The 17,575-nt window shown below is 54.0% G+C and overlaps 7 protein-coding genes across 7 annotated transcripts; 2 read left to right on the top strand and 5 right to left on the bottom strand.

The window, feature by feature from the left end:
* Window positions 1-177: 177 nt before the first annotated feature.
* On the top strand, window positions 178-751 carry COL26b_008928 (uncharacterized protein; the record flags this gene model as incomplete). The annotated part of the gene is made up of 4 exons (XM_053181674.1): window positions 178-221; window positions 317-518; window positions 583-630; window positions 692-751. 4 exons carry the CDS (start codon window positions 178-180, stop codon window positions 749-751), a joined length of 354 nt encoding a protein of 117 aa, XP_053034432.1.
* An 874-nt stretch (window positions 752-1,625) lies between these two features.
* COL26b_008927 (uncharacterized protein) lies at window positions 1,626-2,471 on the top strand (the record flags this gene model as incomplete). The annotated part of the gene is made up of 1 exon (XM_053181673.1): window positions 1,626-2,471. The coding sequence occupies one exon, from the start codon at window positions 1,626-1,628 to the stop codon at window positions 2,469-2,471; it is 846 nt and encodes a 281-aa protein (XP_053034431.1).
* Window positions 2,472-2,828: 357 nt separating this feature from the next.
* COL26b_008926 (uncharacterized protein) lies at window positions 2,829-4,358 on the bottom strand (the record flags this gene model as incomplete). Its single annotated transcript, XM_053181672.1, has 1 exon — window positions 2,829-4,358. One exon carries the CDS (start codon window positions 4,356-4,358, stop codon window positions 2,829-2,831), a length of 1,530 nt encoding a protein of 509 aa, XP_053034430.1.
* Window positions 4,359-5,055: 697 nt separating this feature from the next.
* On the bottom strand, window positions 5,056-6,120 carry COL26b_008925 (uncharacterized protein; the record flags this gene model as incomplete). Its single annotated transcript, XM_053181671.1, has 3 exons — window positions 5,056-5,060; window positions 5,576-5,790; window positions 5,855-6,120. The coding sequence occupies 3 exons, from the start codon at window positions 6,118-6,120 to the stop codon at window positions 5,056-5,058; spliced, it is 486 nt and encodes a 161-aa protein (XP_053034429.1).
* Window positions 6,121-8,244: 2,124 nt separating this feature from the next.
* Window positions 8,245-9,666, bottom strand: COL26b_008924 (uncharacterized protein; the record flags this gene model as incomplete). The annotated part of the gene is made up of 1 exon (XM_053181670.1): window positions 8,245-9,666. The coding sequence occupies one exon, from the start codon at window positions 9,664-9,666 to the stop codon at window positions 8,245-8,247; it is 1,422 nt and encodes a 473-aa protein (XP_053034428.1).
* A 2,071-nt stretch (window positions 9,667-11,737) lies between these two features.
* On the bottom strand, window positions 11,738-13,171 carry COL26b_008923 (uncharacterized protein; the record flags this gene model as incomplete). Its single annotated transcript, XM_053181669.1, has 1 exon — window positions 11,738-13,171. One exon carries the CDS (start codon window positions 13,169-13,171, stop codon window positions 11,738-11,740), a length of 1,434 nt encoding a protein of 477 aa, XP_053034427.1.
* Window positions 13,172-14,498: 1,327 nt separating this feature from the next.
* COL26b_008922 (uncharacterized protein) lies at window positions 14,499-15,764 on the bottom strand (the record flags this gene model as incomplete). The annotated part of the gene is made up of 1 exon (XM_053181668.1): window positions 14,499-15,764. One exon carries the CDS (start codon window positions 15,762-15,764, stop codon window positions 14,499-14,501), a length of 1,266 nt encoding a protein of 421 aa, XP_053034426.1.
* Window positions 15,765-17,575: the final 1,811 nt, after the last annotated feature.

Below are 17,575 nucleotides of genomic sequence, written 5' to 3'. Positions count from 1 at the left end.
GGTGGAGGGGTCCCAGACCTCAGCCATCTATGTTCTCACTGCAGTTGAGCACATGAGAGCATATATAGTGTTACCTCACAGATCTCAAGGCTGGCATGTCCAGTCGCAGATCAACACTCAAAATCAACGAGGCATATCCACGCATCAAAGTTCTTTCCCGTTCAACTTCCAACAAACATGAAGATCAGCACCTCTGCCCTCGTCGTGGCTCTCGCCGTTAGGTAGGTTGAACCTTCATTCCACCCATGTCTACATCTCAATCTTCGGGTGACTTGGGAGGGAATACCTTAGATGCTGACCAGAAATCTCTCTGCAGCGTCGAAGCCAAACTTCACAACTTCGGTGCCTGCGTGCGTAACCGTATTGAGCAGCCCATTGGTGGCACTGGTTGGAGCGTCAGCTACAGCTGGTCTAAGAAGTACGAGATTATGCCCGAGGCAACCAAGTGCGCTTGCGACTACTACCGTCGCCGCAACACGGGCAACAAGCAGTGGGATCAGTGCCCCGACTGCCACATGGTAAGCTCGTGACTCCGTTTTCGGAATCCGGCGCACTCGGAACTTGACTAATTCTGAGCCTCAGGACGGAGACGCTTGCAGATCCGATGGCTGGCACATTGGAGGTGACGAGGTAAGTCAGATGCCTGGCTGATTATGCGCATATGTACAAACTAACAAATTCATGATTCCAGCTGAACCACTACTGCACCAAGTACTGTGGCGCTCCTCAATCTGAGGGAAGCAACAGCTAGAGAACCAGTGTTTGGGACAGACCGTGTTTGAAAAGAATGATGAATGAGAAACCCGTCTAGATACCACATACCGTTTAATACTTGAGGTTACATCTCGCCTCTTCATCTAGTAACAATACTGTATGATAATAACCTGATTCTGGGAACAGACCGGTGTGTATTCCTCACAAATAATTAGTACAGTGATTTAAACATACTTTCAGCTTGAAAGCACCTGTCCCTGAAGATTTCGACTCGAAATGCGATAGGGTTGGGCTGATTGCATTATTTACTCATAGGCATGTGTTATCTGAGTCGGCAACCACTATGAACCACCCAAATCGGCCAAAACGTACCAAGGGGTATTGGCTGGAATATTAACAGTAAGGAAAAAGAGCCTACCTTTGGAAACAGAATGATCTCTGAGACGTCATGGAACACTCATGCTGGAGAAAACGAGGTTGGAAAACGCGCGTCGCCTAGCATATTCCTACCGTGGCATATAGTGGGGCGGGCTCATGTTCCCAAGATGGAAGTTGTTGCGCCCAACAGCACCAACCAACAGCAGAAGGGATAAATAATAACTGCTGATGAAGCTGATATGTGACGTAAAAAGCGGGGGGTCGTGGGATAACATTCACCGCTCAAAGAGGGGTCAGCTAGTGCTCTCTTTCCTCTCTCCAACCTCAGCATATTCAACCGTACAACCATCAATCTGCAACAAAAACGAACGAAAATGACCACGCAACAGCAAGATGAGCCACCAATTCTCCCTGAAGAAGCTGTAGCAGATGATTCCGCCTCAATTGGAGGCTCCTCAACGAGTGAATCTCAAGCCTCTCTGAGATCAAGCATCCTGGATTATCGCCGGGAGAACGGACGAACATATCACCGCATGAGTGACGGGAAATATGCTTTCCCGAACGATGCCCGAGAGCAGGAGCGACTGGACACAGTCAACTACGTTTGGATGTTGACTCTGGACGGAGACTTTTGCTTGTGTCCGAAAAATGATATCAGCGCCAAACGGGTTCTCGACATCGGCACAGGTACGGGCGTTTGGGCCCTCGACTACGCTGATGCCCACCCAGAGACATCAGTTCAAGGCGTTGACCTCAGTCCCATCCAATCAACCTACGTGCCTCCTAACTGCTACTTTGAGGTTGACGACCTCGAAAAGGAATGGACGTGGTCGACACCCTTCGATTTCATCTTCTGTCGCGATATGAACGGCAGCTTTGCTGATTGGGAGGGCGTCATTGCTCAAGCATACAAAAATTTGGAACCAGGCGGCTACCTCGAGATTCAAGACAGCATCTGGCCACCCGTCTGTGACGATGGCACCCTCAAAGAAGACTCTGCCCTGTACAAGTGGAGCCACCTCTTGGTCGAAGCCTGCGACATAATTAGACGACCAATCAACCAGACGAACAAAAGACCTGCTATGATGGAAGCCGCAGGCTTTGAGGAGATCAAAACCACGCGTGTTAGATTTCCAATTTCCCCTTGGCCGAAGGACCAGAAGCTCAAGGAGGTTGGCACTGCCAACCAGGTACAGCTTGTTCATGGTCTCGAGGCGCTTACTCTTGGCCTATTCACTCGCGTCCTGGACTGGACTAAAGAAGAGGCGATGGTCATGTGTCTCGAGGTGCGCAAGGATCTTAAGAATCTCAAAATTCATGCTTACTGGAATGGTTATGTCGTTTACGGTCGTAAGCCGCTAAGCTCCGAGGATAAATAGTTGACACTGCAGCTTCTTTCTTCTGCCAAAGAAAGTCTCCTGCAGGTCATACATATATAGTCTCAGACAATCGAGACAATTTAGCATTCTGTACTCTCGAAGTGTGATCATTCTGAGATTAGCATGCAGCACGCCAAATTCGATGTAAATATGGGTATCATTCAAGTCATCTTTCCACTCTAGGGATGATTGAGGTAGTTACAGCACCACAGCCATAGTAGAAAACCTTGCAGTACCATGTTGCACGAACGGATTCGAGCCGGCACACACTATGCGGATAATTGAAAGAGCTGAGGTTTTCATGGCGGTCAAGAGATGAACAGAAAGTCTCAACAATTTTGTTTAGATTTTGTCACGCTAATTGCTCGTATGCGCCACGGAAAGATTATCATACAGCGCACCGGTACGAAACACACGAACTCCGCTTGTTCCCTTCGTGCTTACTGACACCGTGTAAGTGAGTTTCGATATAGACATATCGTCCACAAACACTTTAACCTCCTTGTTAATCGCCGTAACGCGCAAGTGATATTTTGTTCCCGCATTGATGTCCAGGTCAGCAGATGCAAGCTGGAGCCAGTTCTGGTTCATCTGTCCTAGGACAACTGCCCCGGATGCGTCTACAGCTGCATAAAAGCCGGTGACGTTGTCAATACCTGCTGAAGCGCTAGTAACTCCGAAGAGAACGCCCGCGTCACCCGAGTCGCGGGCGGTTGAGTTGACGTCTGGGTCAACGAGGGTGATGTCGATGTCGAAAACGAAATCTTCAAATCCCGTATTCAGAAGGGCCTTGCCGCTCCAGGCCGACGTCTTTTCCGCGTTCAACTGGTTATCCTTGACTGAAAACTTTCCCTCAAATGCGGTATTCCATCCAATAAGATTTCCATCACTAAAATTGTCCTTGACAAGCATGTTGACCTGCTTAATTTTGCCGTTCTCGTCGAAATACATGCGGTCGTAAGCGAGTTGCCGGTGGTTGCCGTCAGTGTCTCCCAGTGGTCGGCGGTGGTAGAAGATGTACCAGATGTCGGTTCCAGGGATATTGATCACAGCATTGTGACCAGATCCCGTGGCTACGGCTGCGTCTTGCTGGAGGATCTTTGCTTCGCGGTTGAAAGGCCCGAGGGGAGAGTCTGAGATGGCGTACGATACGGAGTAGTCAGGCCCGGTCCATCCTCCTTCAGACCACATCAAATAGTACTTTTCATTCCGTTTGAACATCAATGATCCCTCAACGTAGTTTTCGGGGGTAATCTCCTTGAACTGGGTGGCGTCGGAGAAGTTCCCTATGCTGATCATGTCGGAGTTCAGCTTGGCGACGTTGGCGTGTCCGTGCCCCCCGTAGTAAATGTAAGCCTGGCCGTCGTCATCGATGAAGACGTCTTGGTCGATCGGTTGTGCGCCGTTGTGATATTCGCCGATGAGGGGCTTGCCGATGGCGTCTTTGTAAGGGCCCTCAGGCTTGTCCGCCACCGCGACGCCGATGCCACCCACGTTATTCTCGCCTTCTTGAATGTCGTTTGCGCCGAAGTAGATGTAATACTTTCCATTGCGCTCAATGGTGGCAGGTGCCCACATAGCCTCTTGAGCCCATGATACATCAGCCTTTGTCAAGATATTCGAGTGCTTCGTCCAGTGCGCGAGATCTTTGGAGGAGAACGCATCAAGGTACGTTTGCTCCTCGTATGCGTATGATGATGTCGGGTAAACCCAGTACTCGTTATTGTAGACAGCTGTGTCTGGGTCGGCGTACCATCCGTCCACAAACGGATTGCCAGCCTCTGATGTGGTGTAATCCGGGATCGATCGTCCCATCCGGGCGGCGTACGCACCGCTTGAGAGTGTCATCGCGGTGAAGAGCGTCGTCAAGTTGGTGAGAATATTCATCTTGAACGTGGTGTGGGCTCCCCCTCCCATACAGTACCTTATGTTGCACTCACTCGTCGTCGGATGTTTGCGGGGGTGGCTTGAAAGGGACAAAGTTTGTGTTCAACAGACGAATCTTATGTCGTTTTGGCCCAATGCATGTGAGTCGCAGACCACCCGGCCGTTGCTGGGAATGTCGCGTTCTTAAACATTGTGAGACCAATGCACTAAACGACCATCATGAACTAGTGCTGTTCTGATCAGCGAACGAAGGACGGCAGAAGGATTTTAGCGTTCGTTCCAATGCTACCGTTTCCTTCTCCTTCATAGGTAATCCTGCTGCCTAGACCCTACGGCAGGGCTTCCTGCTATTGACCACTTCAAGTCATAAAGTCAAGGTCTCAGGTCTATTTCGGGCCCATGCTTTTTTCTCACAGCGCGACATGGCCGAGACCAATGGAGAATTTGAATTTTATGCATGAAAGCGGCGCGGTCCTGGCGACTTTAAGCTTGTTCTGAGGGAGGTGCGGGTGCTCGATCATACAGCGACGGGATGCTTTTCTAGAAGAGGGAAAACCAAGTTGAAACCTTACAGCGAAAACAATTGGGAAATAACTTCGGACATCGAAATTCGGGGTTTTGGATGCAAGTTTCCCGCGAATTTATCACCGTTGGCCTTTGTGCCAGAGGGATGATAGGAAGCCACACTTGATCCATCTCAGACTTGGTCAGACATTAGCACTTAGGAGAGATCGCAGGGGCTGCTATGACATCATGAAGGACCGCCTTCGAGACACCCGATCAATGACTTGGGTTCAATTGGAATAAGATTCAACTTCATCCCCCTTGAAGCAGCAATCCACTGGATATGAAGGACACGATCAATGCGCTTTGCGAAAGGCAGGCGAATGAAGCAATTTGCGAGTAGAATTGAGGTCACTGAAGAGGAACTAACTTCACTTCCTTCCGGGAGAAATTCCTCACGTGGGTGCGTTTCGGCTCTTGAACCCCTCTCCCAAATGCATCAAATTGCGACGACAGCGTTGCTCCATTCCCCATTTCCTTCTTGGAGTCAAAGTCTTCGTCCCTCCCTTTCCACGCTTGCAACGCCAGGTCGTTTTTGTCTGCATATCCTCTAGAACCAAGGCTCCTGTCTATCTCGATCAGTTCCATCTCTGATCTCGACCGCCTTATCCCCGCCGTTTGTGGCCTCGTCATCGTCCGTACTGATGCCTCACCCAGCCGACGAAGCATCGACTCCTCGTCGCTGATGAAGCGAGCCGGCGGCGGCTTGTAGTCGCGGAACAGCGCCCGAAGGATGGGTATTGACGCGGCGATGATGGTGACGGCACTCTCTGCAGCGCCCCATATTACAAGCTCGACTGTATCAATGATGTCGAAGGCCCCGATGGCCGTAATCGTCTTGATTTTGATAAATGAAACAATGCCAGCGCTAAAGCACATATGTCAGTGGTTAGCATGCGCAGACGCTAGGTCTAGAAATGCTGAATGCTCACAAGACACCCATGCTCATCGCGAGCGAAACACCGAACTTCTCCTTCTTCGTCATAGAGAGGCCCCAGATTATCTTCCACGGAAGAATTGCAAGCACAATGTCCATGGCGCCAGAGTATGATGCCGTGAACGTGTTGTAGTTCATTGGTATACTCTTGTCCCAACACGTCCCGGGGGTCGAAGCCGTCCTCCATGTCTTTTCGACAGGCGTGCATTGGATCCAGGTAAAGAGCACGTTGAGGCCAAGCGCGATGTTGACTGAGATCATGATGAACCAGATCAAATACTTCATCCACCGCTCATTCGCAATGCGCAGCAGCGTCAATGCGAAAGACGTCTTGCTCCAGCATGCCGCAATGATGGAGAAGGAACCAGACAGATTGGCGTGGAGGAGAAGCCAAGACCAGTTGCCTGGCGTGATGTCCCAATTATGCTTGCCAAAGTCGTATGACACGTCGATCGAGATGAAGACGCCGAACGTTATGTATGCAAGCTTGTAGGTGTCAGTTGCGATGATGCCAGGACACGGCGCGAAAACAATCTCACCAAAGCTGCTATCATGTAGTAGTCATCATACCATAAACCTCGTTGTCGCGTTAACTTGCAGTAAAGTCGTAATCCCATGAAGCCCCCAGCTATGGCCCCAAGCCCCCAGATAATCGCAAGCATCCACGGGCCATAGTCATCGTGAGGAAGTTCGTCAAAAGGAACGTCGTCCATGCGGGCTGAGCACCGTCATCTGGCGGGAGAGAAGAGAGCGAGCTCTGCGGTCGCTGCAGAACTTTTTTTTTTTCGTTTTTCGCGGCGCCTGCCAGGGGGACAGGACAAGGTAACAATAAACGGTCGCAGAGACCTAAAGATCTCCGTCGACCCATATCGCTCTTCCCCCAGACGGCAATGCCTGGCTATAAAAGAAGCCCGTCATCTTTCATGTCCGATCTGGCCCAGCCCGAGTCCAGGTCCAGGCTTCCATGTCTCCGCACATCACCCGAGAAAGGAGTTCGGATGGTAGCCCAAACACCACCACGACAGAACGTGGTTCGTGAATATGAGCGTGATCCTCCCCGAAGAGAACATGTCGAGCGGGAGGGACACCCTGTGAGTCGCATCCGCCGCCCTGCGATTGGAAGAAGAAGGGGTTCCCCTGGCTGTCGAAACCAGGAAGCGAGATGAAAATGGCGGTTCAGCGTATCATTCCCCGCATTCTACCCGGCCCTAGGCGGTCAAAGCGCACTTTGACGGACGGCGTTGGCGGATCGGGGCCTCCCGCAATTGTGTCAACCACCGCAGCGACTCCCATGCGAAGACGATCAATCAATCGTGGTGTTGCAACGTGAGACCAGGATGCTCACGCGGAGATGAATGATGGTTCGGAAGAGGCATCATGGAAATGAAGCGGCGTTCTCGATACGCGGTTGGGCGACCGAGCCGTTGCCACGGCCTCTGTGCCGCCCAATAGTCCATGACGGATCATATCATGGCACCCTGGGCATCGGCCTGACTCCAGACCACCAAGCTCGGACATATGAACACCTTTCAGCATCCAAGGACTTTCTGCATCTGGCGCAAAGGATGCACTCCAGGCGGGGAAATGGCTCTTCTTGAGCTCGTCAAAGTTTGGGTCGATTTCATAGTGGTGGAGCCATGCCGGGCTGAGTTCCCAAATGGAGGAGAGTTGGTGTGTGACATCCCTGGAGACTCAGCGCCGGTTGCTATTCTTGCGCGTGGACAATTTACAAAAGTCCGAAGTCTAATGCGGATTGGAGGCGAACGTCGTATTCCTCTTAAAAAGGCTGAATCAGACGCAATAATTCTTTCCGATGCGTCGGCGACTTCTGGTCCTTGGCCGCATACGGCAATGCACGGCGCTCAAGTCAGAATCGCTCCCGTCTCTGCGGGAGGCTGGTGAGAGCTCCAGACGAGACCATCCGAGATTTCAATCTGGACTGAGAGCCGTGATGTCTGCGAGCATGTGAGAGAAAACGAAAGCGACGTCGACATTGTACTGTCAAGATTCCTACGAGGAAGTCCTGCTGTCTTTGCATTCCTGGAATGTGGATCAGGGTGCCGGGACCGGCGAAGATGGGAAGCCCCCGACACATGAAATGCCGCCCTCGCGGGACTTTTCTTGGCTTGGGTAGCCCTAAAACCAACCCATGATATTGACACAAGCTTCATGTGACCCACAAGTTGCCTTCGGAATTCGCGATCGAATCCATAACTTCAAACAACGGTAGAGGGTCCGGGATCGTCTTGTATCGGTGGATGCTGCGGGTCCTAGATAAGAGACGCAAGGACGCCCTTGAAAGGGGCGAGGAAAGGGGCTCTTCCGACACGTGCATGGTTCAAGATTCGCGATTGCTCTAGATCTTCAGCTAAAGATATCGGAATCTCATAGGAACTTCAGCAGTTCCGCAGCAGAGCTTTTGCTCAGATTGTCCACAGCTTTGAGTATGTTCTCAGCTCGCTGTTGGTCGTACACCGGCTGGACCAGACCCCAGAACTTGTCCCTGACATTCTCCCTCGAGAATGGGTGCTCGACCTCGCCTAGCGGGTACACTAGAGCCTCCTCCCTGGCAGCTCCGCCATCGACACCCTGGAACGACATCCTTACCTCGAACTCTTCCTTGAAGCTGTCATCGGTCACAACCTCCACTCGATCGCAAAGCTCCGCCACCTTCTTGTCCTTCATCTTCTCGGAATCATAGACGCTCCATCCCGCCTCACTCCCAAACAACCAGGCCACGGCGACTTGATAGTACATGCTGAACTGGGCATCAACAATGGTCTCGGGATGCAACTTATTCGGACTCGGCCGCCCGATGATATCATAGCCAGAGGGATTCACCCAGACCGTAATCTTCTGCGGAAGCTCTCCAGACTTGGCTTCAGCCGCAACCCTTGCCGTGATCTCGATTGCGGTGTGCGTGAAGCGGCAGGCAGGGAAGGGCTTCATCGCCGTCGCGGCGAACAGCCATTCGGATCCCAGGTCCTCCGTCAGACCAGCGGCTTCGCTCTTCGTCGAATACGCCTGCAAGAAGCCCCATTTCCCCTCAATCGCATGCGACGCGCCAGTGACACCCGCCTCCGCAAGGGCAACACAAAGAAACGCATCGTGGGCCGCGAATCCGGGATGGAGTCTCTTGTTCCACGACCCGTTGTCAAGGAACTGCATCGAACCCGCGGCCTTGGAACCGGCTAGCCCGAAAGCGTTGTAGACCTGCTCACCCGTCAAGCCCTTGATCTTGCAGATGGCCGCCACGGCGCCGAAGATGCCCGCCGTGGCGGTGTTGTGGAAGCCTCGGGGGTAGCCACCCGAAGATAGGGCGCGGCCGAGACGGCACGCCACCTCGTACCCGACGGAGAGACCCGTCAGAAGCTGGCGCCCGGAGGCGTTGGAGGCTTCAGCTTGCGCCAAGGCGGCCGGGATGACGCTTGCGCCGGGGTGGATGATGCCGATTGCGAGGGTATCGTCAAAGTCAAAGGAGTGTGCGAATGCGCCGTTCAGCAGAGCTGCGATGTGTTTGGGGTATGTTTTTGTTTTGCCATAGACTGTGCTCTCACCGGCGCAGCCTTCTGAAAAGGCTTCGACGGCTTTGAGAATGTGGCTGCTTGATTCCGACTGGGCTCCGCCGCCGGCTCCGACACCGATGTGATCGATGATCAGATCGAGGAGCTTGGTGATGGCTTGCGGTGGTATGTCTTCGTATTTTGCGTCGGCGATGAAGTTGCTGAAGTTCTGTGTAGCGCCCTCTGCGCCGGGGTAGAACTGGTCTGTGGTGGCGTTTCCACCTCCGTTGGCTTGGTTTGCCATCTCCGAGTCTTTCAAAACGCAAGGTAGGTCTGTTTCTCACAGGTGTACAGTATAAGGCGTAATGAATTCCCCAGGAACTTTGCAAGAGTAGAAATGAGTTGAATAACTTCTACTTCAATTGCTTACTATACTGCTAGATACTAGTACGAGAGACTACCCGCCGGGTGTCGTCATCCAAGAACACCAACATGCGGCACCGCGGGGTTGACACGGGAATGACAGCAGTCAATGCGGGGATGCCCAGGCTTGCAACCCGCCAAACTCTCTTTGTGCCGCAACCTCGGTCATCCGGCTCCCACGAGACAACTGTCAAAGCCGCTCGTGGCCCGCGAAATGGGGCCGGCGCCGAATACATGGGGCCGTCTCTGGGAGCCCGGCCGCTCGAGTGCCACTTTTCAGATCATCTGCAAGGACATGCGCTGAACATTGTCCTCATGAACAGCTTTCCAAAGCACGCGAAGGCGCTGCGTAAGGAGAACTTCAGGATATCTGCTCAAACTTCCCTCTGCGTCTAAAGACTGGAGAGCTGTCGCATATTCGGCGCTCCACGTCCTTATCTGATCCAATACCTGGCTGTAGCGATCAGCGGGCGTCGTTTGCAAATCCGGTTGCACGTTTCTGTAGAGATGCAACGGTGAAAAGCATGCACGACAGCGCTGGCCCCTGTACCTCAAGCAGCCGCAATCCGAACATGGACGCCGCCGTCGCCACTCCTCCAAGGGTCCGACGCCGTCTTTGACGTACATCCGCTGCAGGCATTGCTGACACCGCCGTTTCCAAAACTTGTCAGGGTCCCCGACAGACAGGTCAATCTGGGTTGTGGTGAAGGACTTGAGCTTCTTCACTTGAAAGCATCCGTAGCACGGATACCTGGCTGGCGAGATGGTGCCGTCGTGGAGAATGATTGGCTCATACCCTCGTACGGCAAGAAACCGCTCGTGCAACGGGACCCAGTCAGCAGACACGTTGAGTCGCATTAGGCAACATGTGCTTCAGAGGTCGATGACATCCAGGTACTTCAGCCAGTGAGAAATTCCCCGAAGAATATTGACTGGCAGCCTTTCCAGCGAAGGCGGCTTTCTCTGTTCAACACGCTGGGTGCTTGTCATCTCCCAGTCTCCCCATAACTGACGCCATCTCTGCTCCCGACAATCGAGGCATTCACGAGACGCGTCCCCAGTCTCTTTGGGTAAGATACGACGTTGGAACGACGATCGAGGCAGCATCAAAAGGCACGTGAAGCAAGCCCACATCTGCATCTTTCGATACTTTGCAAAACCTTCAGCACGTTGCAAGAAGTCTGTTTTATCGAGCCTGCTTATTAGAAACAGGAATTTGCTGCTTAAGGTTTGGTGCAGGTAGCGATTGGTTGATACGAGAGACAAGGCGCTTTCGACGTTGAGGTATCTAACGATCTCGCAACAGATGTCGAATGAAAGATCTTCGAATCGCGTCCGCTGAGAATCGCAGCGCAAAGCATTACCATTGGTAATATCGTTCTTAAGAGGAATCTCATCTGTGCTAGGGATCTCGCTCCTGGATGATTCGTTCGACAACCTCGAATGCGCCGACCGCGACTGCTTCATTGTCAGAGAGTATATGATGTGGTGCTCTAATAAAGATCTGGTTTTGATGGCGTTATTAGTTGGAAGCTGAGCTTGCTGGTATGGCCTGCACAATGATCCAAGCCAGTTGGTTTGCACTTGGTTACCTTTTTGTTTTGTGTTGATGGATAGTCTCGCAACGAGATGATTCAAACAGTCAGAGAGGAAGACATAGTGCCAATGCTTTGCAGTTTGACTCATATGAGGGTTGAGTCACTGATTGAAACTTTTCGCCGACATCAAGGTATCGACACCCTTCACAAAACTCAATGAGTTCCTGGATGGCCTGTAGCAAAGTCTAACCACGATCAAAAAGTACCTCGCACGTCACTGGCAGCACGGTCCAAAAGGTGAAGGCATATGAAAATATGTACCTTTCAGCTGAAATAAAAGTATATACACGAATTTCTTCACCGTCTCATCGGAGCCGCTATCCGGAGCGGCTCCTTTGTCCTCTCATTCCTCCTCTACTGGCACTGGGAGTAGTAGTCGTTCTGCTTCTGGCAAGTGTATCCAGTCGCGCAAGTGGTGGGGCCGGTGTAGCCGTTGCCGCCGCACTGAGCCCAGCGAGCAGCAGCAGCCTCAACGGTACCAGAAGCAGCAGCAGCGGGAGCGCTGGAAGCAGCCTCGGCGTTGTCGCCGCAGTTCTTGCTCCTCACGCTGGTGACGAGAGTGGTGGCAGGAGCGGGAGTGGCAGCAGGGACACTGGGAGCAGGGGTGACAGCCGGGACAGAGGCGGCAGGCTCGCTGGCGGCGGGCTCACTGGCAGCAGGGGCAGAGCTAGAGGGCTCGGCGGCGGCGGCCTCGGAGGTAGTAGCGGCGGGGGCGGAAGAGGCAGCGCCGGTGGCGACGGGGGCGGCGGAGGTAGCGGGGGCAGCACCACCGGCGGCGGCGAGAAGGCTGGAGATGGAGGTGTAGGCGGGCTTGGGCTTGAGGTTCTCGTCCCAGGGAAGAGCCTCACCGGTGCCGGGGAAGACAGAGGGAATCCAGGAGTACTTGTCGGTGTAGTCCCAGATGCTGACGCCAACACACTCGGCGACGTCGAGGCAAGCACCAACAACGCTGGCGTAGTCGGTGGCCTGCTGTTCCTGAGCGGTGGTGTCGGCGGGGATGCTCTTGTGGCGGATGTCGAGCTCGGTGTAGGCGACCTCGGTGACGCCGGCGTCGACGTAGGACTTGAGGACGGTGCTCAGGGCAGAGCGGGAGCCAGCGCTGCCGACGATCAGATGGGCCTGAAGACCGACACCATCGATCTTGGCACCGGCATCCTTAATGCTCTTGATGATGTTGAGGACCTCCTTCTGCTTGTTGCCAGCCAACTCGATGTTGTAGTCGTTGTAGTAAAGCTTGGCATCAGCATCAGCCGCGGCGGCGGCCTTGAAAGAGATGGGAATGAAGTCAGTACCGAGGACCTTGTAGAAGACACTGTCGCGGTAGGTGCCGTCCTCGTTAAGGGCCTCGTTGACGACATCCCAGGAGTAGCACTGGCCCTTGTAGTGACCGGCGACGTTGGAGATGTGCGTCTCAATGATAGAGGTCAGCTGCTCCTTGGTCCAGGTACCAGAGGAGACCCAGGTGGGAAGCTGAGAGTGCCAGACCAGAGTGTGGCAGCGCAGAAGCATGCTGTTGTCCTTGGCGAAGGTGGCGATCTCGTCGCCGGAGGTGTAGCTGAAGACGCCCTGGCTCTTCTCGGTGAACTGCCACTTCTGACCGTTACCGGGGGTAATGGCTCCGAACATCTTGTTGTCCTTGAGGATCGCGACGTATTCGGTGTTGGTCAACTCCGAGTTGTCAGTGGCGGTACCGAAGTACTTCTTGCCGGCGGCCTTGGCCAGTTCGTTGAGGTTGGCGCTGACGCCAGTGGCGAGCAGGCCGGCTGCGGTGAGGGCGGAGAAACGCATCTTGGTGAGAGTTGGAAAAGAGAGACTGAGATAGAGAGAGACTGGTGAAAAAGAACGTGATTGTACCTCGAGGGGACAAGAAAAGAATGGAATTGAATGGCAAAAGACGACGAAAGCAGAGTCAGAGAGAGCGCATCGTGGTGCTTGGCCGGGGGCGGGAGGCGTTTATGAACGTCCGCCCTAGTTGACGTTCAATTCTCTTATTTTCTCACTTGGCTAAGTTTGTACGGCGGAGCAATCCGACGTCAATCTATCCAAGGCTTCAAGCTCATCCCACCGTAGCCGACGATCCGGCACCAACCTGCCCCTGTCTTCATCACGCAGACAGATTGGCTGCAAATTCTCGCTTGTTCGTCCAAAGTAATGAAGGGGGTCACTCGCCTGAGGGGATCTCCCGTTCTGTTCTGGGGCTTACACTGAAAGACAAGGATACCGCTGGCGCGCGGTTGGACAGGTCTGAGTCGGGGCCTGTGGGCGCCCTTTCCTCATTCTCTCCTGAAGACGACAGGCAAGTTCCTATCTTTCTCGAAAGAACGCAGGGCGGCAAGAAACCAAAAACGTGCATGTTCAAATGTGTCATCCGATCGAAAGAGGCCTAACGGTGTCCCCGCTCCGCCCCTTAATTTCCGGGGTGAGGAGGTTCCACGCTCACTCTATTCGGGCCTCTGCGCCGTGATCCAATTTGTTTACACAAAACACGCCATTTTTACGCTTCCAAGCATATTACCTTATTCACCACAAGACCTGGAAAGGAGAGCCTTCCACCAATTGATAGACTTCGAACACGCGAAAGCTGTGCGGGCGCGATCGGCTTCGGTAAAATGGCCTACCGCACAAAGTGAGGATTGGGACATTTACAGCCTGACAGCCATTGGTGCAATTGAAAGACAGCTGAGTTCCATTAGAATGGCTTGCACCGATCGGCTCCGGCTCCCAACCGACACGACGGCGAATAGTGGGTCTCTGAATCGGGTCGAAATGTGGGTCATCGCCGAAATCGCCGATGAAACCAGGCAAGCAGTCCGAGCATCGAGTGATAGAGCAAGTCGATGAGGAATTGATAAGTAAACTCATTACATTGAGGATAGTAGTCCTACGGCTAAGTATAGTATTATTCATTATGTTTCACCCTTCCAAGGAGTGTAGTCCGCCCATATTGTCATTATTATTTCCTCCCATTGTCATTAAAAGTCCAGTATTCCATATGGATAGTCGTTTTATCGCTCAAGTCAATTTGATTAATAGTGAATGCCAGCATCGTCTGGGTCTTGCCAGACTCGTATGTGGGTAGTTGTAGTTGGTAAAGAAAAGAGTGCGAAGAGTTCGCTTAGACAGAGACGTTGGGGCTGATGCCAGCAACGAGGGTAGGGTTGAGAGTAACGCGGGCGTCGGCAATGCGCTGGAGGAGAGCGGCAGAGGCACCGTTTCCGTTGGCAAGAGCAGTCTGGGCCGCAGCGAGGAAGGCGTCTGTAGCGGTGGCGATCTGCTTGAAGGAGTTGGCGATGGCGGTGGCAGACTCGGTCTTGACCTGGCCGAGGAGAGGGGTGATGAGCTGCTCGAGGTAGCTGCCGATCAGACTGAGCTGGGTGCGGACCTGGGTGTTCAAAGAGCGGGCCTGGGCAACGACAGCGTCAAGAGCGGCGACGACGCCACCAACGGTGCCAATGGCAGTCGAAGTAGCACCGGAGACATCGGGGGCAGTGACACTAGGGACGGTGACGCCGGGGACAGTAACGCTCGGGATGGCGACGCTGGGAACTCCGGGAACTCCGGGAAGAGAGACGCTGGGGATGGCAACGCTGGGGACGGCGACGCTGGGAACTCCCGGGACACCGGGGAGAGAGACGCTCGGGACAGCGGGGACGGCGACGCTGGGAACTCCAGGAGCTCCGGGCAGGGAGACGCTGGGGACGGCGACGCTGGGAACAGCGACGCTCGGAACTCCGGGAGCGCCAGGAAGAGAGACGCTCGGGACGGCGACGCTGGGAACAGCGACGCTAGGAACTCCAGGAGCTCCGGGGAGAGAGACGCTCGGGATGGCGACACTGGGAACCCCCGGGATAGAGACGCTGGGAATAGCGACGCTGGGAACTCCAGGGAGAGCGACACTGGGGACGCCGACGCTGGGGACGGCAACGCTGGGAACACCAGGGAGAGCGACGCTCGGGACGGCGACGCTGGGAATCGCGGGAGCTCCAGGAGCACCGCCGCCGTTGCCGCCACCACCTCCTCCGTTACCCCTGGCGATGAGCTCGGCGGTCAGTTGCTCGAGCTTGGTCCTGATAGCATCAGCGTTGGCCTGGACCTGCTTGACAACGGCTTGAGCCTGCGCCTGCTTGTCGGCGGCAACAGTGGTAGCGGCCTTGTTGAGCTCGACGACCAGGGCAGCGGTCCTGGAAAGATCGTCGCGAAGCTGTGTAAGAGTCTGGTAGGCGAGGGCCTCGGCTCCGAGGTTCTGGAAGTTGAAGGAGATCGCCGGGGTAACAATGTAGCCGGGCTGGATGACAAGGGCGTTCTGGCGCGAGATGAGACCGGCGTTGACAGAGGAGACTGCCAGAGCGGCGAGGGCAGCAGAGGCGATCCTGTACTGCATCTTGGCGACTGTTGAACGGTCGTATTAAAAGATGTAGAGAAGCTTGGCGAAAGGGCGAGTAGATGAGATGTGAAGATGGTAGTTGCCAAGAGGATGTTGCAGTGTAGGGCTGAGGTGGTGATTGTTGATGCGGATGAGGAGGGGAAAGAGATGATTGAGGGGAGAGATGCCGACGCCTCTTATAGGGATTTGGGATGGTATCGAATGTCACGATATCCACTTGTTCTCGGCGACGTTGCGAAGCAGCCTTGCGATATTTCCGCAAACGAGACTTGGCCCCTCGTGGTGGGATGGCGAGAGTACCATGGCTGCTTAGGCGGAGGTGGCTCCGTGGACTACAGACTCCATCCGGAGCCTTGGACTGGCCCACATTGAGAGCTTGCGCATCATTCCGAAGCTCTGTGAGAGCCAACATCCAGTCTACTCGAGGTAATGTTGCTCTAGCTCGTCGAGGGTGTCCGCCTTCAGGCAGATGGCAAGCTAGCCTAGGAATTGCCGTGCCGGTGGATGAGACGGTCGACTTGGTTGAGCCGCGCTAAGGGATCTTCCCGTGACGTCGGAGGCCTGGGCCGATCCAGATGGGCCCGCGTTCCTCGGAAAGTGCCAAAAACTTCACCCGGAAGGCTCAGTCTACCGGTGGTAGTGAGTTAAGATGTCTCTGGTTGATGTCAACAGGTCCTGCCAAGCCGCCAAGTACCCTTAGTGGCCAAAAACGTCGAGGAAGTTTTATCTCGCCGGAGGAAAACTGTCTTCCAACATCACGGTGATGTGATGGAGAGTCTGAGCTTACTCGAACTGACTCTGAATACCCTGGGCCTATTGAAACCCCAGTTCATCGATCTCGATCACCACCCGGGGGTCTCGTGGAAGCAAGCCGCTCTCGGGGAGGTGAACCATCGTCATGAGTGACATTGTGCAGTCAGGAAAACAACACAGATTGTGGACAATACAAGCTATGACGACATTCCAGCGCTCTATTCAGTCAGGGTCGAACTTTCACTTCTCTTCAGCAACGCCGCAGGCGCCGAGAGACATACCGTCCAAATCACGGCTTCCACTGCTCAAAGAAAAGATTCGAATCCGTAAGACATGTTTTGTGCGGCAGAAATTTGACAAGGAATATTGGCGGGTAAGGCGTCTTCACATCTCTCACTCATCGGATCGGGTTTCCTCACCTCCGTCCGGCAGCCCTCATCACCTAGCAAGAATGCTGGGAACGGACGAGCTGTGCTGTGTTCTTTCTCGTCACGGCCGAATGAGGAAATACAAAGCACCTTTGACCAATGATGTCTCAGGGTCTACAGGAGCTTCCCGAGGTGATGTCTGTGACTAGCTGCTGTGCTAACGAATGAGCAGGCTACTTGAAGCCACATCCCCACATCCAACGGGAACAACCCTTCTGGCGGCTCGACCCAGGCTGACTCAATCTAGACGTTATTAGAGCTGGGAACTAGGCAATGGTGTAATCATCCAGATTGAGCTTAGACTAAGCTTGGCGGGAGAACTAGGCTGGCGGGAAATATGTCAGCGGATGCCTCCTCAGCGGGCCGCATTCATCGACAGCGGGGAGCCCCAGCCGCCTTCGATCTGTGAAGGGGAGCCTATCTTGTAGCGGGACGCCGGCGATCTGACCAAGTTTTGGTGGCAGATTCCGTAAATGGCACTCTCCGAGACAACGTTTGCGGCCGTATGACGGGAGTGTAGTTTACAGTCAGTGTTGTGTGGAGTGATTGATTGAGCTGACTCAACTGCTGTGGAAACCACATTCCAGACCGCAGGGCCGCGCTTCACGGCCCGAATCTTGAATGCTG

The sequence above is a fragment of the Colletotrichum chrysophilum genome (genome assembly GCF_026319265.1).
Source record: "Colletotrichum chrysophilum strain AFK26 chromosome Unknown scaffold_81, whole genome shotgun sequence".
In the NCBI taxonomy this organism is placed as follows: Eukaryota; Fungi; Ascomycota; class Sordariomycetes; order Glomerellales; family Glomerellaceae; genus Colletotrichum; species Colletotrichum chrysophilum.
Note: the sequence above shows the minus strand (reverse complement) of the source record. Positions and strands in the feature narration are given on the sequence as shown.